Source organism: Eurosta solidaginis, chromosome 1, assembly GCF_040869045.1.
Source record: "Eurosta solidaginis isolate ZX-2024a chromosome 1, ASM4086904v1, whole genome shotgun sequence".
Taxonomy (NCBI): domain Eukaryota; kingdom Metazoa; phylum Arthropoda; class Insecta; order Diptera; family Tephritidae; genus Eurosta; species Eurosta solidaginis.
The window spans coordinates 53252157-53275385 of NC_090319.1; the positions used below are offsets into that span (position 1 = coordinate 53252157).

Consider the following 23229-nt stretch of genomic DNA (forward strand, 5'->3'; position numbering starts at 1 on the left):
CCATTTTGCAACATTATTGAAAGCCCCGGCAATATGCAAGAAGACTCCTAGAGGATAATCCTTATATTCTAGGGATTTCTCTATGCTTATTACCACCCTATGCAATGCGGTGTCTACCGACTTGCCTTTGGTGTACGCATGCTGTGTTGTGGAGAGCAGCTTTTTATCCACGTTGGACTTTATGTACACATCTATCAGCCTCTCAAAGGTTTTGAGCAGAAATGATGTTAAGCTAATGGGTCTATAGTCTTTGGAATACATGTGACCGATCTTCCCCGCCTTTGGTAGAAAAGCTACACGAGCAGTTCTCTGCGGTACATGATTCAGTCGTATGCACCCATCGAATATTATTTTAAGCCATTCCACGACCGCCCTACTTGAGACTTGTAGCATGGCCGGGGATATACCATCTGGGCCCGGCGATTTAAACTTAGAAAACGTCTTCACTGCCCACTCGATCTTGGTATCGGTCACCAAGCCCGGCACTACTAGCTCCGTGATCGGAGTGTAAGTGATGTCTGCTGGCTCCTCTAAACCGTCTCCCGATGGGAAATGTGTATCGAGAAGCACCTCAAGGGATTCCTCACTATTACGTGACCATTCCCCGTTCTTCTTTATTAGTCCCTGGACTATGTTTCCCTTTGCTAGGACTTTTTTCAACCGTGCTGTTTCGCTGGAGCACTCTATGTCCGTACAGAAACTTTTCCATGAGTTTCTCTTCGCCCTGGTAATTTCACGCTTGTAGATCCTCAGTACATCCCTGTACTCGTCCCGACACGCTTCGCTTTCCGCGGTCTTTGCGAGCTTAAACATTTCTTTAACCTGTCTTCTTAGAAGACTCAGCTCATTGCTCCACCATGGCGGCTTTGCTTTTCCTCTGAATCTTCTTAGAGGGCAAGCTTTGTTATACGCAGTCATAAGCGTCCTTGTTAGGAATTCATTCGACTCCTCCAGTTCCTCTACATTAGCAACCTCTTTGGGTTGTCCCAGTTTTGTTTCTACATGTTTCTGGAATTTAGTCCAGTTCGTTGACCTAGGGTTTCTAAAGGTTCCTCCCTTCTCTACCCTCTTTAGGGGGATGTTGAAGCTGATATACGCATGGTCGGAGAAGGATGGTCTATCAAGAACCATCCAATCATACCTTGATATATCACGCTCGGAGCTCAATGTAATATCCAGAACATTGCTGGATGTTGGACCAATGTATGTAGGGACATTTCCCCTGTTGGCTATCTGCAAATTGGTTTGCAGGATGTAACAAAACAGAGATTCGCCTCTCTCGTTCGTATCTGCTCTTCCCCACGCATTGTGGTGCGCATTTGCATCTGCGCCTATGACCAACCGCCCTTTGCGCCCTTCCTCCTGTACTAGCCTTTTGCACTCCATCGGTGGGACCTCCGCAGCATGGGCCATGTAGCAGGACGCCAGGATAAATGCCTGCTTATTCTTTTGCTCAACGGCCACCGCTACGAGATCCTCAGTGGTGTAATTAGGCAGCATATATGAATGCAGCTGTTTCCTTACCATTACTACAGCTCGCACCCGTCCTTCCGTTTGCGCGTAGTAAACGCCAAACCCGCGCGCGCTAAGTCCAGAAACCTTTCCTCCCGATGAGAGCCACGGCTCCTGGATCAGCGCCACTTCAAACGAACCCTCCTCAAGGGTTAGGAGGAGTTCGCTCGACGCCACTTTACTGTGTTGGAGGTTTATCTGTAGGACTCGCAGCACCATTGGGCTGTTTGTCCCCCTCCAGCACCTTCGTCTTGACGTCGTCGTCCTCCCCTTGCCCTTTTGGTTTAGAGTATTCGAGGCCCCCTTCAGCCTCTCGTGACTGTTGTGCAGGGTGTTCCTCTGTGCGAGTCACAGCACCATTTAGCGGTTGGTCCTCTTCTAGCACGTTCGTGGTGACGTCGGGGACCTCCACCTGTCTTTTTTCCCTTAGGCTTTTGAGGTCCTTTTCGACTTCGCCCACCTCTAGCGTGTTAGGGTTTTTATCCTCGGGACTTCTGTTCCTGAGTCGCATGTAAATTTTGCCAGTGCCAAAGGACATTTTACCAAGCTGCGTGTACAAAAGATCCTCCGCCTGCTTGTTTATTTGGAAGATGTAGAACTGACCATCCTCGGTAGGCCGAGATACAGTAAGTACCTTCCAATCCTGTGTCGGTATGTTCGGATTCTGATTCTGCAGAAGTCGCAGTGTATCCTCAGACTTCATCACGCATGGTATCCATACCTTAACTTTTGGTACCGTGGGGATTTGCGCTTTATCCACCACCTCAAACCGCGCGTTCGTGCCTTGCCTTTGGAGGTTTGGAACCACTTCCTCCAGCCACTGCAAGCTCGCGATGTTGTCGCACGCTATCATCTTCACACCGTTATACCATCCCCCCGAATCAAAGGTTGGAAGGGGCTTACTTAGTTGTTCCCGCATCATCTTAAGCATTAAGCTAATAAGCTCCCTTTCCACAGATCTCCACCTTTCAGTAGTCATTTGTCCGAAAGGACTGCTACGATCAACCAGCGCCAGTCAGTGACTGCTTTGCCACATCACTCATCTTCTCGGGAAAAGCAGGAGTCTTAGTGTTATCTCCCTTTGGCACCTCCGAGAAAGCCGGCGTCTTAGCGTTAACTCCCTTTAGCGCCTCCGAGAAAGCCGGAGTCTAAGCGTTATCTCCCTTTGGCTTATCTCCTACTTCCTTAATTGGAACTTCCCTCTGACTCGCAGCTTTCGAGGTAGTTGCTACCTCGCTATTGGAGCCCATCTGTCTTACAGCTTTGGGCCTACTTGTCTTGTCTATGCGACTGCCCTGCCTCGCGGCTCTAGGACTGGGTCCTTTCTGCCTCTTGAAAGCAGGCTTGTCGCCTTCCGCCGAACGTTGCCTCTTCATTCTGCCATTCGACGCTTCTTCCTCCTCGTACCGGTTGCAGAACCGAGGGTTTCTCGCAGCAAACCTTTTGTACTGCCTTCGACCTACTTCTACCGCTTCATGGGCCCATTCCAAGCGCTCGATCTCCACTTCTGTTGGGTCGACCACTGCTCCCAAGCGTTGAACAATTCTTAGTGCTGCACGGTACTGCGAGAGAGCTCTTTTACTTCCTCTGCTCCGTACCCTTCTCCACTCTTCTACTCCGTTTTCATTTGTGTGCTTCTCCAACACGGAGCTCATTGAATCAGCACTACTATCGCTCCCCGAGTCCGACGCATCGCTTAATTCGTATTTGTCGTCATTGGATTGCGACTCAGTCCTCCTCTTTACATCGTCCTTATTACAGTCAGTTAATGAGTCGTTCATCTTGGTCGTACGACCACCTGCCCGACAAGGCGGGCTCCGCGGTCCAGTATTATATATGAGGAAAGAACTGTCCGACACAGCAGCGCCCCTTGCTGTGGTAAGGCCATTAATACTTCCCGAGGTGGCCCGGTATCGGGAAGGCTCCGTTCGAATACAGCCGAATTTATCCCCTGGCTGCAAATCGTCCAATAGGCACGGTCCGCATAACACCCTGGATTAGGGGGTTGGCAGTTCTTGGTCACCGACCTCCCGCCGCCCTCGTATGAGGCGAAACGGCGTAGATGTCAGTCCTAACCAGCTCCGCCTCATAGTCGGGCGCTATGAAGTTCGGCAAAGCCTGTATTTTGTGCTATTTTATACTCATGCCACGCTGCACTCGTATTCGATCTTCTCCACTTGGCATGTTATTTATTACGTTTACGAATCGCAGCGCTTACTTTTTTATTAAACCAAGGACAAGATTTATTAATAATGTTAGTAGTACGGAGGGGGACGTGCCGATCGAAAAGGGCAATCAAATTATTATTAAGGAGTTCAAGTTTTTCATCTACCGACTCGTAATTCCAACATTCATTCCAACAAATAGCATTACAATCAGAGAACAATGCACTGGTGTCTACAGAACGGAAGTCACGGTACGAGAATGCAACACCACTAGGGGCACGTTCAAGCACTACATCGAAAATACAAAAAATCTAATCATGGCCTGATATAAAGAATAATTGGTCAAATTTTAATATATGGGTCGAGTCAGAGTTTATAAAATAATCTAAAAGGCTCGGTCTAGTATTTCTCGCATATCTAGTAGGGGTTTCATTGTTTACTATAGTTAGACCTGCTGCTGAGATTTGATCACGCAGTTTGAAACGAATGGAATCATTGGCAAGTATATTGACATTGAAGTCACCACATACTTATAACATAATATTCGTAGTCAGTAACATAAAGGGATAGTTCAGAATAGAAACCATCTAGCAACTGACATTTATTCGGATTATACACACATGAAACAAGTACTTTGGCTAAACCGTCCGAGACCTCTGAAACTATATACTCTGTACCGCAACTTTCAGACTTAGAAAGTAGTTTGATTTTGAGCGATTTCTTGCAGTATATAGCTACCCCACCCCCTTTTTTGCGCTTCCGATCATTTCGTACAACATTATAATTATTGATACAACACTGGAGATCACTGATGTGTTCAACAAACCAGGTCTCAGAGATACAGATAATATCTTCTGAAGACTGATCAAAAACGTATCTGACATAGTCCATTTTATCAGCGCTCAGGCTGAGTGCATTACAATGAACCACGTTAAGACCATTCGAAGAACATTGAAGAAGCTATATATTGCGCTGACAACTTGAGGGTTGCGCTACATAACAACCCCTTGAATCAATTTGGTATTTTAGTCGCCTCTTACGACAGGCATACCTACCGCGGGTATATTCTAAGCCCCTTAACCCGCTGGGGGACTGTTGCAGTCGTAAGCGTCTTTGTTAGGAAATCATTGGACTCCTCCAGTTCCTCCACATTGGCAACCTCTTTGGGTTGTCCCAGTTTTATTTCTACATGTTTCTGGAATTTAGTCCAGTTCGTTGACAGGGTTTCTAAAGGTTCCGCCCTTCTCTACCCTCTGTAGGGGGGTGCTGAAGCTGATATACGCATGGACTAGCAAGAACCATCCAATCATATCTTGATGTTTTGCGTTCAGAGCTCAATATAATATCAAGACATTAGTGTATGTGGGACCAACATATATATAGGGACACAAGCCCTATTGGCTATCTGCAAACTGCTTTGCAATATGTGAAAAAATAGGGATTCGCCTCTGTAGCTTGTATTGCCTCCTTCACAAGCATTATGGTGCGTATTTGCATCCGCGAATATGAACAGCGGCTCTTTGCGTCCTTCCTCCAGTGCATACCAGTAAGGCAAACAAAAAAATATATATTTTTGTTTTGATACGTAAAAATTGTTGTGTTTATTCTTTGAAGTTTATTAACCCAGTTCATAAACCGTAAAACCTACATGTAAATTAATATAAGCATAAAAATTTAATCTCTTTGTTCACCAGCAGTACTAAAGCTAAACCAAAGGGTATATATAATAATGTATTATTGTTTCTTATATGGTGGCACCCAGCCGCCGAATGTACGCTCCAGTTCCTTGGCAACGTATAAGCACAGTCTATCATTCATATCTGTAGCCACAACTTGAATACCCATTGGCATTCCTCTGGAATCTAAGCCCATCGGTACTTGCGTTACTGGTACTTGTAAAACATTAAATATACTGAAGTAACTAAAATCCATAATTTTAACTAAAGGATAGTAATGAAATGGAGCTGTACGCGGTGAGCTATGGAAGAATAATACGCCATTATCGCCTAGTAGCTCTGTAAGTGTTTCTTTGCAATTTTTAGTTGCATCACGTATTTGTTGCTCTTTTTCTGCCGGCAGTAGCGCATCAATCAATGAGTAAATTGCTGCCATTGTAAATTCACTACGTCCAAGTAATTTTTTGAATAACTCAATATAAGGATTAAGCGTAGCGCCATTACCTAATAATTTGTTGAAATTTGCTGGCTCTTGCGTCATCCAATAACGCCACATTTTTCCAGACATTTCAAGATTTGGCAAGTTAGCCAATTTTACCTCATTCCCTGTTAAAGTTTTAAAATGTTGACATATCTTAAACATAAGCGTTTGCTCCTCAGAGCCAATTGGATTACATTGCATCATCTTATTTGTAGGAATGTAAAAATAACGTAATGTTTTCAAATTTACGTTATCGTCTAAACGCAATTTTGTGAGCATTTTCGGCGCGGATATTACTTTGATTATTGGTATTAAATCTGTAGCATATCGTGTCATTGGACCAGCACAAACCATAGTATGCTCCTCATAGCCGCTACGAAATGTACAACCGCGCATATTAACAACACCTTTACTAGGTTTATGCCCAAATATGCCACAATTAAAAGCAGGTATACGTATGCTACCGCCAATGTCAGTACCCAAACCGAATGCGGTACAACAAGCACTAATTAGCGCTGCCTCACCACCAGACGAACCACCAACAGAACGTCTATAATCATAGGGATTTTTAGTTTGTCCTATTAACATATTACGCGTCTCAATCCATTTATTAACTTCGGGTACATTTGATGTTGCCAAAATAATAGCACCACTTTCTTTCATCAAACGTATACATTCTGCGTCCTGCAAGCTACGTTCCATGCGGCGTGAAACTAAACCTAACGTGTGCAATTTTCCTGCTACTTCTGTACTGTCTTTAGTGGTGAATGGTACACCAAGAAATGGTTTTCGTTGCAGTTCATCTTCGGAGATTTGACCTCTTTCCAAACGCTCATCAATAGCCTTTGCTTCGTCTAATGCTTCCAAAAATGGACCATCTACAACAGCATTTAGCTCACGATTCACGGCAATTATACGATCATAATATGCTTTTACTACTTCATACGATTGTAATTTTCTTTCACGTATTAAGCGTGCAAGTTCCACAGCACTTTTCGATAAGAGTTCATGTTTTTTAGTTGGTGGAATTGGTACGCTACGTGCTGCACCCAAAATCCAACCAAGCACAAATTCCAAAATTCGATCCAAAATTATATGTAGATATGGTAGAAGAGTAGTGAGTGCTGATTTAAACGTTTTAGCCATCGCACCTAATTAGACTTGGTATTGCGTGTAATCGGGCTTTTTGGATGACACAGCAAATATGCAAGAAAGTAGGTGAGTTGAGAGATGAAACCAGCAACAAAAACCTAATTAAAATAAAACAAATAATTAAGTACACAGCAAAAATAAAATTTAATTAATACATACGCTAATTACACTTACCTATTACAGTACCTTATAAGAACGTATGTTTATACCTACGTATTTGTAATATTGTCCAAAGGAACTGATTTCTTCAGCTGGATCTGATAAAACCTTCGCATAAAAACAAGGCGAATTCAGTATGGATTCGCCTTGCATAAAAAGCAACGTGTTGGCATTTTCTTTCTTTTGTTACTGAGCTAACTGACCGGTTTTACTTTGCTCAGCAAAATGAGATTATCAGGGCCGATTAACCCTCAACGGGGCCGTAGGCAACCATCAATTTGGGGGCCCTTCTTTTTCACGTCCGTTCCCTTCTTTTTTCGATTAAAAAATACAAACTTATATCTTTCATAAATATTTTATTGTCACAATGTAATAATATCAATAAAATTACTATCCACATTTTAAACATGTCGTTTTCTACATTTGTTTTCGGCAAATTCATCAATTATATCATCAATATCGATTTTGTTCAATAAATCTGACTCAATGCAAAGTATACCTAACATCTCGAGTCGCTCTTGTCGCGTTGTAGCCGTTTCAGCCAGGGACGGAAAATAATAATTATTTTTTTTTGGAGTCGAAAAAGTCCTGGTCAAAAAATTGTCCTAGGTGAAAATGTTCGAGTTCCCAGGTATCCCTATAGCAATATCATGTCGAATCATGCATCCTTTTTATTTTTCGAACTTTTTCCATAAAAGTCCATATATAAAAGTAAAATCTGTATTTTTATTTTTTGAGTCCGATAGAACTAGTTAAACACGGACTTTTAAAAATAAAAGTCCGGAAATAACAGTTAAATCCGGACTTTTATTTTTTAAGGCCAAAATAAAGGTCCGGCTTGATAACAAAGAAACGGCTTATCCGAATTAAACATTTTTTTTATTTCGGATAAGCCGTTTGTTATCAAGCGGGACTTTTATATTGGTCTTAAAAAGTCCGGATTTAACTTTTACTTCCGGACTTTTATTTTTAAAAGTCCGAGTTTAACTAGTTCTATCGGACTCAAAAAATAAAAATCTGAAAATAATTTTTATCTTGATCCAAATATATTTAAAGTACAAAATTAATAGTTTTGCAAGGAAATATATTTTAAAAGGAATAACAGTTTCAGTCCCTGCTTTCAGCAGCTTTGATTCTTTTTAATTGCGAGAAGGATCGTTTGGTAGAACAATTTGTGATCATTAATGTTAAAAAAATCCGAAGAGCTATTTCTGTGTTAGGAAATACATCGGCTAATTGATCTTCCATTAGAGTCTTATACAAATGACTATGAGTTTTTTGTGCATCAGTGTATCTGGAGTTGACGTAAAAATTCTTCCAAATCTCTAGAATAAAAACGAACTAAGTTATTTATAGCTTCGTGAAGGTCTCCATCACTTAGAGAAAAGTTGATGAGAAATGCAAATTGTTAGGGTCTGTTGCTACGGTCTACGGTTACGGTCCACTTGGGAGCGTATTCGCGCTAACACACCTAGTGATGGGGCGAAAGTTGCGATAAAAAGTATCGAAAAACAAGGAAAAAATAGACCGGACATCACTAGCGAAAATTGCCATGAGTTTCTGGCAAGAAAAAAAGGAGGAAGGTTGGTAAATTGCTTGAGCAAAATTTTTGGCGGCCCTGCAATTATATATAAGGGATCATATAACACCTAGGGACACAACTTCAACAGCAAAGGCGTCAAGCTCAGTTAATATACTGCTTCAGTAACTTTATTGCTCACTTCAACTGCGCCTCCCCAACGATACTCAACTAATCACAAAACACCCCCACCGGCTGTGCGCGTAAACAGGTAAATGCCCAGAAACTAGGAAGGAGTCGATAGCGCAAAGTACCGAAACCGTTCATTCCGACAAATCTCGTTTCTGCGCGTCTATTTTGGGTGGTAATAAACCTTACACCTGTTGTGTTTTGTTGACCCAAGATCCAGTTGCAAAATGCAGTAGGTCGGCGTTCACAGTCACACCTAGTGAGATAAACCCCTTCCTCTACGTTTACGAAGTACACCACCACCTGCGGAAAAGCGTCCGACACCACCTCCGCCTCCAGGGCCAGCAGTACGCTGCCGCGTAATACAACTAACGTCGAAATGGCCAATCATCCGGCTCGTAAAGGCCAGCACGAAGCTTTATCGCCACCCGGGTCATTCGGTTACCTCGGACCAAAGCGCCAACCACCACCAACTGCGTCTACTATGACCACGGGCATCACCATCGGTAGTACCTCCCCCAACCCCTTCATTAGCGCCAGCCATGGGCGCAACAACCACCAGACGTACCGCCACCACCAGTTGCAACGCACGTAGCGGGGCCGCGACCATAGGCCTGCGGCCACTAATGTTAACACCAACAGCAGGCGGTACCACCGACAACAATACTAGCCGCACCCTTATCAGCTACGACCATACCGGCTACGACAATACTAGCCGCAACCTTATCAGCCACGACCATTCAGGCTACAACGATACCAGCGTAACAATACCAGCTACAACAACAACCGCAGGGCAGCGAACCTAGGCCTGCGGCCATCCCGATTACGACAACGAATATCAGCGGTTAAAGCGGTGAGTTCGTTCCGATACTGACTAAATATACGTATTTGTGGCCTCAACATTGTTCTTTCATTTTTTTTATGACTCTGCAACAACATATAGTATTAATATACAAACATATTCAAATTTAAGGCTACAACCCTAGTATAGAATCTTAACATGTAATACATACATACATGCATATACCTAAGTTAAAGAGAGCAAGCAGCATCCACTTGTAGTAAAGTTAAAAAAGTAGACGTAACGTAATGTTAAGTTAAAGAGGTTTAATTAACTTAGAAGCAAGAAAAAAAAAAACAAAGCAATACCAGCACTGACTGGTAAATGCAAAACAGTTTACGTTTTACTTGAACATGTAAAACGATTTCGTTAATTTTACTATAAATTTAAAAGTTCACGTTTTACCTGAGCATGTAAAACGATTCCGTTAATTTTACTATAAATTTAAAAATTTACGTTTTAGTCGAATATGTAAAACGATTTCGTTGACGAGTATGATTTACTATGATTTTAAAAGTTTACGTTTTACTTGAATATGTGCAACGATTTCTTCGAGGAGTATGATTTACCCCAAATTTAATCTTAATTGCTTTTATAACAAATTTTCTTAGTACATATTACATGTTAGTGTCATTATACTATGCGTTATACCAATTTGATATTTTGTTAAACTCAAAATAAGTTCTACTACAACAACATAATAATTTTGTAAGGGGGCTCCAATTATTGGAATTTGTATCCAAACTTTATAGCCCTAAAATATGTTTTGTGAATAACAAAAAAAAGGGCATTAAACCAAATTTTTACTTTGTATGTAGTATATTTACTATCCATAAGCACATTTAATTACATTTTTTTCTCACACCTAGCGTTTATAACCCTTATCAAAAAAAGGGGGTGACATAAATATATGTATAGCTTGAAATATTACGAGCAAAAGTAAGAGAAAAGAAAGGAACCCCCAACAGGACAAACTTAGCCAGACTTAAATATTCATATTAGATTTCGTTTTCAACTTCGGCTCAATAAAGTGGGAAACTGTTGGATCATTTTTTTTTTCTCTCCCTTTATATGCTACACGCACTTACATACATTTTCATAGCGTAAATAGCTGCTCGTAGTTCAACATTTTTTTTGTTCTGAAGTTGTCTTGGGACGATGCTATAAGCAGCCTTGTTTTGGCTTTGGAGCCTAAGCGGTAGCCCTGGTTAAGAAACCTGTACTACCGTAAAATTTTTTTTTGTAGCATGCATACGTTAATAATAATGAAATTTGAATAAACTTTGTAATTAAAATGGGAATGCTTGTGTTCTGGCTCATTTAAAGGCACGCAGGGTTACCAGGTAAGGGGCCACAGAAAAATAGGTGCGTCGGTGGCCATGGATTTTGAGGGTGGGCTAAGCACCGGGCGTCGCAACAACACCCGCGGCGCCCCTATATATATTCGGCCCTTTTCTTTTTCATTTTAATTTTCAGCTTTTTTTGATTTTCAGCAGTTAGTAACCGGTCGTGTCCGGTTCGGTAAACTTTTTTTGCGGTTTTTTTTTTTTTGAATTTAAATTTTTGAATGTTGTAACGGTCTGTCCGTGACATCCGGTTCGGCCGGATGTTGTTTTATTTTGAATTATAAGCGTTTTGAGTCGTCTTTGCGCTTCTGTCAGTTTATTTTAAATTTGACAGCTGCTAGTTTGATAGGCATGATAAGAAATTTTTTCTGTTTATGGCGCAGGAACAGTAAGGTTGGCAAGGACCCGCCCCAGCCGACAATGACTAGCCACTGTGCACCAACACATCATGCCAACCGCCTTCCTTACTGCTTCCACCGACGATGCGAAACCATAACAGATGGCGCCCAACGGGATTTGGTGCCTGCGGCGCTGTCGCGCTGATCATTCCGGGTCAACTTGTGAAGTTGACCATTCCACCAGTCCGAGGTGAGCAGCCGCAGGAGCAGCCACCTGCGTTGCGGTGGAATGGTTGACGGATCAGGGTGTCCGGACTGGTCATCGGGGGCAGTAGCGGAGGGTTCCACGAGACTTAACGTCAGTCCTCTGGATTTTTGGTATTCACCCGGTGAGGCAGTGCTGAACGCACTTAGTTTTTTTGTAGATTTGGGGGTTTTATTTTCGGCTTTGGAAAATATACATCCGCTAAATTGGGATTTTTTTATTCTTTTAATGTTTAAAAAAATTTTTTTTTTCCTGCCGAATTTGTGTCGTTGGTATGAGTGTGTGAGTGAGTGAGTTGTAGGACCCCAGCTCATCCCACGTCTCAGGTGGCAACCCATAGTGCCACCTGGATTGTGACGGGTTGAGCTGGGATTCAAAGTGGTACTCCTTCTTGTCCCACCAGACTGGGGGAGCGGTTCCGAAACCGCTCCACCCATTGCGGCGGATGCAGGAGGGGTGTCCAGTGAGAATGGACGGGAGGCCTCAACACCCCCAACCAGTCCCAGGGGCGAGCCCCTGGAGACTGCCCCTGCGTTGCGGCTGGGCGTGTTGAGACCAACCCGTGTGTGCCTGGAGCGGACCCTAGTGGCCCCAACCAGTCTCGGAGGGGGGCCTTAAGACCCCCTCGCACTGCGGTTGGGAGCACTAGGGACAAGTATGAATGAATTTCTGTAATTTTTTTTGTTGTACCCCGTGCCTGCTGGAGGAATCGACCCATCAGCATTCCCATTGACTATACAAAATATATAACTAATCAATTTTTTTGTGCAGCCTCGACTTTTTTTTTTAGATACGGCTAGCTATTTTAGTGTTTATGCTTGCGAGTTTTTTTGGTATTTCCTCGCGCACTTTTTTTATACCTATATATAATTTTTTTTTATTTTTAAACCAACCCATCGTTTAGGGTATAAGGTGAAGGGGGAATTCTGACCTTTTTTTTTTTTTTGACCCCTAACTGCATTACACGGCAAAAGTTTTTTATCAACTACCACATAACAGGTTACATTTTTTTCACGGACTATGTCACGCGAGCAGTCGTACGGCCAACTGGGCCGAAATACTCCGTTCGGGAGTGCGGGAAGCTTTCGGGGGAGCCAGAACCGGGGCGGTAATAATAGGGGGGCTTTCTCCAAGGCCAGGCGTCCCTTGGTGGTGCACACCCCAGTAGGGGGACAATACGGAGATCCCGCAGTAATAAATATGGGCTCGGACCTGAATGACCCTCGCGATAAACTGGACAGACCTGGAAGCACCAGTAATCCGAATGCACCCCTATTAAACGCGCATGATATCTCGGGGCTAATGACCAATGTGTCGACCTACGCTCCAGATTCAGCTGGTGCTTTACCACCTAATTATGGAATGGGAAATATAAGAGAAGCTGCAGGTGACCGGGCAAATGACGCAGGAATGCAGGACGAAGCTACTCGTGGAGGCTCGTGGGTGGACGTGCTACACCAACTGTTCCAGGCTTCGCAGGAGGAAATGCGGAGAGAGATGGGGTCAATCAGAACCAATATGGACCAGCTCAACGCCGCTCTCGAATCCGCGCAGCAATCAATTCATCAAAACCGGAACGCAAATAGGATGGACCGTAACCCACTTCCAACAGTAGTACCACCAATGTACCCGACTCCAAGCAGCATAGTAGTGAAACCGCAGGAGTGGAAAATCTCGTTCGACGGCACTGGGAGCGTAGCCGATTTCCTTTTTAAACTGAACACCTTGTGTGAGCGCACACAATGCACGAACGAGCAAATCATGGCTAGTTTCCACCTGTTTCTTTCCGGGCGGGCCGAAGAATGGTACTGGCTGTTCACAAAACAAAACCCTAATGCGACATATGCCTTTTTATGCGACTCATTGAAAAGAGAGTTTGGCACTTTGAAAACTGACCACGAGATCATGATGGAGATCTCCATGCGAAAGCAAAAAGCAAGCGAGTGCTATGACGTGTTCCATACGGACATAATTTCCTTGAACGCGCGCTTAAGAGAACCCATGTCGGAGGTTCTACTGATTGACATTATAAAAAGGAACGTCAACAGTAGCCTTAAGCTGATGCTTTTCAACGCAGATGTAAGGACCCTCCATGATCTACGCGATATAGCACGCAGAGGTGAACAAGTGCTGAAAGAAAGCAAGCTGTTGGGAGCTACTTACCCAGGACGGCATGTAAACGAAGCACGCGTGACAACCCCGGACATGAGGAGGGAAAGCGAGGACGGCGAAATGGATCCGCAGGTAGAGGCGCTGGAATATCGACGCAACAGGAGACCGGACTATTCGGGAATCCAATGCTGGAATTGCCAGGCAATGGGCCACTCATACATATACTGCGAAGAACCCATTAGGAATCCTTTTTGTTTCAAATGCGGCCATAGGGGAGTATTAACTCCAAAATGCCCTAGGGACCATCGCAGGCAGGGAAAGCAGTACCCGAGCGAGAAGGCGGGGGAACCTCTTTCGGCTTCATAGCTCCCACACCAGCCAGTGCTCGAGGCGTCGTCCCGTGCACTGAACCAGAGGGTGAATCTCTGCATGGAGGTGATGAGCTTCCGAGGTGCAGTAGTACCCTGGCAAAGGAACACCCAAACGTGATAATCACTTACCCTGACAGTACGGACAATTCGAATAGTTCTGAATCCGAGAGTCAAACGTCCTCATCAGCGATGGGAGAGCCGACCAGAATTCTGCAACGCCAGCATAGGGATGTCGCTTGCCAAACGCAATTTCCACCAAACTTAGAAGAAAGGGAACATAGGTATAAACAAATAAGACATACCATCTTCGAACAATACCCGGTATCGGACAATATTTTGAAGTGTAGGAAGAGATACCACAGGAGAGTACAGGAGCGAAGACTGCTGCAAGCCACCACGTTAACGCTTACAGAGGATGAAGGGCCTCTCGTAAAGGCCAAAATTAAAGATAGTTTTCTTGTAGGGCTGTTGGACTCGGGAGCCAACGTCTCCATCTTAGGGAAAAATGGATTAGAATTCCTAGAGGATAACGGCTTCGAATATCAGCCCCTACATGTGTTCGTATATACCGCGGGCGGCAACAAGCAAAAAATTTTAGACTCAGTATCCCTACCAGTCACCTTCAAAAATATCACAAAGGTTATTCGTTTTTACCTTGTTCCCTCATTGCTCCAAGAAGCGTATTTCGGGGTAGATTTTTGGAGAGCATTTGCGTTAGCTCCCGAAATATTCCCAAGCGTAGAGTGCATAGAGATTGGACTTGAAAAGGAAGAGGAACTTAACCTCTATGAATTGTCACCAGACCGGAAATTAGAATTACAAAAGGTCATCGAGACGTTTCCTTCGTACGAGAAGTTAGGTCTAGGGCAAACTAAATTAGTGGAGCATCACATTGACACCGGTGATGCAGTTCCCATAAAAAGCACACATTTCCCTCTTTCGCCACCGAGGCAAGCCGAAGCTTTTAGCGAACTAGACAGGTTACTCGAGTTAGGAGTTATAGAAGAATCAAACTCCCCGTGGTGTAGTCCTGTAGTACTGGTCCGGAAACCAGGTAAAGTTAGGCTGTGCATAGATTCCAGGAAGGTCAACGCGGTGACTAAGAAGGACTCCTACCCCCTTCCTCATATCAACGGCTTATTGAGCAGACTAAAGGATACGCATTTTATTAGTGGCATTGATCTGAAAGACGCGTTCTTCCAGATCAAATTGACAGAGTCCTCCAAGGAAAAAACAGCATTCGCAGTTCCGGGGAGGCCTCTGTACCACTTCAAAGTAATGCCATTTGGTCTGTGCAATGGACCGTAGACTATGAGTAGGCTGATGGACAAGGCAGTCCCTTTGCGTTTGCGAGAGAACGTCTTTGTCTATCTGGACGACCTGATGGTATGCAGGACTAATTTTGAAGACCACCTGAAATTGCTAGCGGAAGTGGCCCAATGTTTGAGAGACGCAGGGCTGACAATAAACGTGAAGAAAAGTAAATTTTGTCAGAAGGAAATACGCTACTTAGGGTACTTAATAGGCAGCGGGTGTTTGAAAGTGGATCCGGGTAAAATAGAAGCAATGCAAAACTTCCCGATCCCTAAATCCCCTCGGCAAGTGCGTAGGTTTGTGGGCATGGCAAATTGGTACAGGGCGTTTATTACCAATTTTGCTGACTTGGCAGGTCCCTTGACCGACTGTCTCCGTAAGTCAGCAGGTCCGTTCAAGCTTACCTCTGAAGCTATAGAGGCCTTCGAAAAGCTAAAAGTAGCTTTGAGTTCCGCCCCTGTCTTGGTCCAACCAGACTTTTCAAGGGAATTCGTGATACAATGCGACGCTTCCAAAGTAGGTGTTGGCGGAGTGTTGTTCCAGGACGATGACGAGGGCGCTGAGCATCCGATCGCGTTTGTGTCGAAAAAACTGAATAATGCTCAACGCAATTACACGGTAACCGAGCTGGAATGTCTCGCCGCCATAATCAGCGTGAAGCGTTTGCGACCCTATGTTGAGGGATTACCGTTTCGTATCATCACGGACCACTCCAGTCTCAAGTGGTTAATGACACAAAAGGACTTGAGCGGGAGGTTGGCGAGTTGGTCGCTCTTACTGCAAAGATACGACTTTAAAATGGAACATCGTAAGGGCACCCTGAATGTAGTACCAGATGCGCTGTCGCGGTTTGATGCCGATGAGTTGTCTTTCACTACCACACCCGGGGAAATAGATTTAGTCTCTCCCGAATTTAGCAGCAACGAATATTTAGACTTAATTCGGACCGTCACCGAAAATGAGGAATCGCTTCCGGATTTACGAGTGGTGGACGGGGTAATTTTCAAACGAGTTAAATTTCGTAAGGGAGTGGAAGGGGAAGAAGACTCACTGTGGCGATTATGGTTGCCGAAAGGGTTGACTGAGGAAGCAGTGAGACTAGCGCATGACGCTAACCGGAGTTACCATGGCGGGTGGCAGAAGACCTTAGAACGTGTTAGGCAGAAGTACTTCTGGCCGCAGCAGGCTAAGGACGTCAGGGACTATGTCTAGCGTTGTGACACCTGCAAGGCTGTAAAACCCACTAATCAGCAGTCGGGAACGCCTATAGAGAATACCTTTGCATCCGAGAGGCCATTTCAGCGATTATATTGCGATTTCCTAGGGCCGTATCCGAGATCTAAGCGGCGAAATCAATTTCTTTTCATAGTACTAGACCATTTTTCAAAATACGTTTGGCTAAAGCCCATGCAGAGAGCCACCACTGTAAAGGTTATAAATTACTTCGCTTCAGAAATTTTTCCGGCTTAGGGGTCCCTGAGGTTATTCACAGTGACAATGGTAAACAGTTTATCTCGAAGGAAATGAACCAATTTTTTGCAAATTACGGGGTGACGCACGTGAGGACGGGGTTATATTCTCCTCAAGCGAACGCATCCGAGCGCGTTAATAGAGAAATTGTTTCGAAGATTAGGATTTTCCTAAAAGATAAACCTGACCATACCGATTGGGATAAGCATATACCCGAGATTTTATCAGTTTTGAGAAGTGATTTTCATACGGCGATTCAGTGTTCTCCATACTTTTCATTATATGGCCAAAATATGGTCTAACATGCCTCAACGTACAACATTTTAGGGAAACTCGGCAGCCTTCGGGAAGACCAGGTTACGGTAGTAAGCCGAGCTGACAAGTTTACTAATATTCGTGAGCAGATCCGTAGAAATTTAGATCAGGCCAAGGATAGGGCAGTAACCACCTATAACAAACGCTCTAGGCAAGTCAACTATAAGGAAGGTCAGGAAGTTTTTCGGAGAAACTTTGCCTTAAGTAACTTCAAACAAGGCATTAACGCCAAATTCCTACCAAAATACCTGAAGTGTCGCGTGCTTCGAAAAATAGGCAATGCACTGTATGATCTCGAAGACCTAAACGGGAAATTGATAGGTCGCTTTCACGCTTCGGACATTCGTCCGCAATGAACCAGAAAGAACGTTTCTTTGCCAAATTACAATTTGACTTTTTTTTATATACCTACCAATTGGACCTCTTTTTTTGTCTGGGCGTTTTGGCGGTCGGGGACATCTCGCCCAGTATCCTCCCCGAGCACTGACCTCATAGGATGTTCACACGCGTACTCACCGAGGACCGTGAACCCCCTGGCAGTCCACGCTTAGGTCGGACTAGCCTTTCGGAGTTTGGACGAGTTCTCCAGATCAAAATGTCTACACCTTTTTTTTTGTTTTGTATTCCGGTGGGAGCGATAACCACTAGAAATCATCTTTCGGAGTTTTGACGAGTTCTCCATAACAAATGTCTAATTGCCGCAAAGCCCTTTTAAACTAGGAAACAGAATTAATTCCCAACTTGACTTAGTTTTTTTTGATGGACCTATGTTGCCGGCTAGCTTCGTAGTAGGACTTTGAGACTATTATCTCAGGGGTGAGTCGTGCCCACGTTGATTGGCATCGGAGGCCCCTGGCAGTGGCTTCCCACAGCGGATCCGGTCTCCTGTTCGCTTCATCGCCAGGTGTTCAAAGCGAAGCAAGTTTGTTAGGGTCTGCTGCTACGGTCTACGGTTACGGTCCACTTGGGAGCGTATTCGCGCGAACACACCTAGTGATGGGGCGAAAGTTGCGATAAAAAGTATCGAAAAACAAGAAAAAAAACAGACCGGCCATCACTAGCGAAAATTGCCATGAGTTTCCGGCAAGAAAAAAAGGAGGAAGGTTGGTAAATTGCTTAAGCAAAATTTTTGGCGGCCCTGCAATTATATATAAGGGATCATATAACACCTAGGGACACAAGCTCAGTTAATATACTGCTTCAGTAACTTTATTGCTCACTTCAACTGCGCCTCCCCAACGATACTCAACTAATCATAAAACACCCTCGCCGGCTGTGCGCGTAAACAGGTAAATGCCCAGAAACTAGGAAGGAGTCGATAGCGCAAAGTACCGAAACCGTTCATTCCGACAAATCTCGTTACTACGCGTCTATTTTGGGTGGTAATAAACCTTACACCTGTTGTGTTGTGTTGACCCAAGATCCAGTTGAAGTAGGTCGGCGTTCACGGTCACACCTAGTGAGATAAACCCCTTCCTCTACGTTTACGAAGAACACCACCACCTGCGGAAAAGCGTCCGACACCACCTCCGTCTCCAGGGCCAGCAGTGCGCTGCTGCGTAATACAACTAACGTCGGCCAAGTCATCCGGCTCGTAAAGGCCAGCACGAAGCTTTATCAGCCACGACCATTCAGGCTACAACGATACCAGCGTAACAATACCAGCTACAACAACAACCGCAGGGCAGCGAACCTAGACCTGTGGCCTCAACCTTGTTCTTTAATTTTTTTTATGACTCTGCAACAACATATAATATTAATATACAAACATATTCAAATTTAAGGCTACAACCCTAGTATAAAATCTTAACATGTAATACATACATACATGCATATACCTAAGTTAAAGAGAGCAAGCAGCATCCACTTGTAGTAAAGTTAAAAAAGTAGACGTAACGTAATGTTAAGTTAAAGAGGTTTAATTAAATTAGAAGCAAGAAAAAAAAAAAAAAACAAAACAATACCAGCACTGACTGGTAAATGCAAAACAGTTTACGTTTTACTTGAACATGTAAAACGATTTCGTTAATTTTACTATAAATTTAAAAGTTCACGTTTTACCTGTGCATGTAAAACGATTCCGTTAATTTTACTATAAATTTAAAAGTTTACGTTTTACTCGAATATTTAAAACGATTTCGTTGACGAGTATGATTTACTATGAATTTAAAAGTTTACGTTTACTACCATAAGCACATTTAATTACATTTTTTTTTTCTCACACCAAGCGTTTATAACCAATATCAAAAAAAAAGGGGGTGACATAAATATAGGTGAAGCTTGAAATATTACGAGCAAAAGTAAGAGAAAAGAAAAGAACCCCCAACAGGACAAACTTAGCCAGACTTAAATATTCATATTAGATTTCGTTTTCAACTTCGGCCCAATAAAGTGGGAAACTGTTGGATCATTTTTTTTTCTCTCCCTTTATATGCTACACGCACTTACATACATTTTCATAGCGTAAATAGCTGCTCGTAGTTCAACTTTTTTTTTTGTTCTGAAGTTGTCTTGGGACGATGCTATAAGCAGCCTTGTTTTGGCTTTTTTTTTTGTAACGTATGTATAATAATAATGAAATTTGAATAAACTTTGTAATTCAAATGGGAATGCTGGTGTTCTGGCTCATTTAGAAAGCACGTAGGGTTACCAGGTAAGGGGCCACCGAAAAATAGGTGCGTCGGTGGCCATGGATTTTGAGGGTGGGCTAAGCAGCGGGCGTCGCAACAACACCCGCGGCGCCCCTATATATATTCGGCCCTTTTCTTTTTAATTTTAATTTTCAGCAGTTAGTAACCGGTTGTGTCCGGTTCGGTAAACTTTATTTTGCGGTTTTTTTTTTTTTGAATTTAAATTTTTGAATGTTGTAACGGTCTGTCCGTGACATCCGGTTCGGCCGGATGTTGTTTTTTTTTGAATTATAAGCGTTTTGAGTCGTCTCTGCGCTTATGTCAGTTTATTTTAAATTTGACAGCTGCTAGTTTGATAGGCATGATAGGAACTTTTTTCTGTTTATGGCGCAGGAACAGTAAGGTTGGCAAGGACCCGCCCCAGCCGACAATGACTAGCCACTGTGCACCAACACATCATGCCGACCGCCTTCCTTACTGCTTCCACGGTAAATGCGTTTCCATAACAAAATCTCTCTGAAACTTCCATATACACTTTCGCACGTCGCGACGCGTCGTTTGATTTCACTGTGAAGATTGTCGATGATTTTGAGGAAACCTTTTGTCCTAAAATCATCGCGCGGCGAAAATTCTACTTCTGGACTTCTGGAGCATTTCCGTCATTAGGTTGGTTTTTTCTACGACGAGTACGTTTTACGAATTCTGTATAACCTACACCAGGTAATAATAGTTTTGTTTTTTCCTCGAAATCATTGAACTTTTCACGGAATGAAACTAAACTCTCTTCTAACGACCCGTAAAAAAAACCACATGTTTGCAAATCTGCTTTTTCACTTTGCAATGACTTACTCACTGAACGCATAGTTAGACTTCCATAAAATCAACATGAAACCAGATTGGAATGTTTGCATTTTTTTCGCGATACACGTCGCCTCATAACGAGTATCAGTATTTTGTGATTTATCATCAGCAATGATTTCTAGAGCCTCTAATATGATATTGTAACGAATTTAGAGAAATTCCGCTTATTTGCAACCTTCTGCTTACGTTCGTATCAGTAAACTGTTGAACATAACACTCCAATATTCTGTATAACAAAATTGTCTTTATTAGACTACTTTAAGAGTTCTTCGCAACTAAACTTCACTTCGCAACTGATAGCGTGCTTAAATCAAACTGATTACAGATTACTCAGCTTTCGCTGCTTTTATACTCTGTGCCCAAATGACGTTTCTTCTGCTAGAATTTTCTACTTGGTTACCAGCTATACGCTACCAGCTATAAACTACAGATACACGTATATAGCCACATACATCTGTATGTGAGTTATCTCTTCGTTACCTTATATGTATGTGGGTAAATGATGATTAATGTGTTTATGTAGCTTGCTTAATATTTCTGTTGTTGGGCCTTTAGTTAATAACCTTAGAGATGGTAATATTCGTCACAATATCAAATGAATCGTAAACTGCATTCGAATGTGCTTCCAAGCATGTAGTGGACAATGTCTTCAAAGTGTTCTCATTGTTTATTATATTTTTTAATACGCTCCAACGATAGGTGGAAGCGGAAAAAATTATATGTGACCCGGTCTATGAAAGGGTGGCTTATGACTCAAAAAGAAAAAAAACTGCTGTTAACAGCTGTTTCTCGCAAAAAAAAAAAACAGCTGTTTCTCGCAGTTTCTTTTTTGAGTCATAAGCCACTTTTTCATAGACCGGGTCACATATAATGTCTGCATAATGTGTGAATCTCCTGTATAAAAACAGCACTTCACAGCATGCCCTCCAACCAAATTAAGGGAATGCGCGGAACAGGGAACATAGATCGCATTCTCATTGAAACTCAATATTCTTGCTTGCACACCTTTATACTTCCCGGATATGTTTAATACGTTGTCATATTATTGTCCTCTACAATTTTGAATATCTAAACTCAGTCTTCAGTAAGAAACTTTAAAGTTTGATTCGCTAGACTTTCACCAGTATGACCTTTCAACTGAAGAACAGTTATAAACCTTTTTTACTATTCAATATACTCTCCTTTCACTTCGATACACTTCTTTGCACGCTCATACAATTTGTCAAATGAGTCTGAAATGTCCTTTTTCTAGTTTCTAGGTCATAGACTTATTGTTCGAATAGTTTAAAATGTAAACCAAATAAAATAAAAAAAACGCAGAATTCACATAAGCAGGTTTTCATTTAGATCCGTTTAACGCAATCTTATGCATGATCAGTAGGTTGCACATACGGCAGATTGAGCCGTCTGACATGAAAAAGTAGCCAACTTTCAACTTTTGTTGAAAGCAAAGCATAAGAAGAATTTTGCTTTAGCTAAGGGTGCTTTTACATTTTGCAAGTGAAATTATTTTTCCCACACGTTAGAACTTGTCTAACATTTTTCACAGTTAAAAACTACAATTTAAGAAATTAATACGACAAAAAATATGTTAGGAAGTATTTTTCCTGCGACGTCTCTATTAACAAACAAAATGTTGATAAAACTCATAATGATTGCGCCAAGTTTCTAATGCAATTCCAGAAGGTATTTCTCAAGTTAATGGTGGGAAACTTTCTTTCTAAAAGCCCCACCCATATGTGCGCCCATGGTGATTTTAATTGAATTCGCCGTAATTTTATACTGAACTGTCTTGGCCGCCGCAGTTGTATTGTTGGTGCTGGCGCTGACTGTTTCGTGTGCGTACGTTTTGTGTTGTGCCATTATTTATGATATTACATTCTTGTACCTATTGTTATTACATCTAAAATAAGCAGTACTTAATTACTAATTACTAATAAATAAGTGCGTGGCTGAGAATAAGTGATTTTCCTTTATTTTGGATAAATCAAATGAATATAGCAATTAGCTATTGAAACGAGTGTTTTCTTCAAGCTGCAATTTTAAACGGATACAAAATTATTTTGGTGAATATTGTGTGTGTGTATTTGTGTGCGGAAATGGGGGTGGCGTCTGATTTACATTTACTTAACATACATAACGTCTTATTATTTTCATTATTTCTACAAACCAATTGCATATACATATATATGTATGTACATATAATTAGTTTAATTTATAAAGACCCTAACCAACAAATTTAAAATTATACAGGGGAAGCAAAAACATTTTATTTTCACATTGTAATTTGATTAATCTAATTTATTATTATTATAAATGTTCAATTTATATAGCTCATGCTATTCATGACTAGCACTGTTAAATAATTTGTCAAAATTGTTGTGCTAGGAACAAATTTTCAAATAAATACATACACATACATACATACATACATAAATTAACTTCATGTGAAAATGGCTTTTTTAAAGTGGCATAATTCTTTTCGAGGCTGTATTTTAATACATATGTATGTA

The 23229-nt window shown here is 42.4% G+C and overlaps 2 protein-coding genes across 7 annotated transcripts in view; one reads left to right on the forward strand and one right to left on the reverse strand.

Annotated features, from left to right (window-relative positions):
• Positions 1 to 23229, forward strand: part of Gnpat (dihydroxyacetone phosphate acyltransferase) — a 66177-nt gene that overhangs the window by 6452 nt on the left and 36496 nt on the right. Inside the window, exon 1 of one of the 5 annotated variants that reach the window (XM_067790011.1) lies at positions 22519 to 22558. The exons of 2 other annotated variants lie outside the window; for them this stretch is intronic. The gene's annotated coding sequence lies outside the window, so the exon portion shown is untranslated. 2 more of the 5 variants (XM_067790021.1, XM_067789977.1) reach the window with 2 other exon arrangements.
• Positions 5248 to 7337, reverse strand: LOC137240045 (fatty-acid amide hydrolase 2). Of its 2 annotated transcripts, none has more exons than XM_067765986.1 (2): positions 7161 to 7337; positions 5248 to 7084 (listed from the first exon to the last, which is right to left on the reverse strand). In XM_067765986.1, the coding sequence occupies exon 2, from the start codon at positions 6978 to 6980 to the stop codon at positions 5412 to 5414; it is 1569 nt and encodes a 522-aa protein (XP_067622087.1). In that variant the 5' UTR covers positions 6981 to 7084; positions 7161 to 7337; the 3' UTR covers positions 5248 to 5411. The 2 variants fall into 2 exon arrangements, with proteins under 2 accessions (XP_067622087.1, XP_067622144.1); XM_067766043.1 differs by having other exon boundaries at positions 7196 to 7331.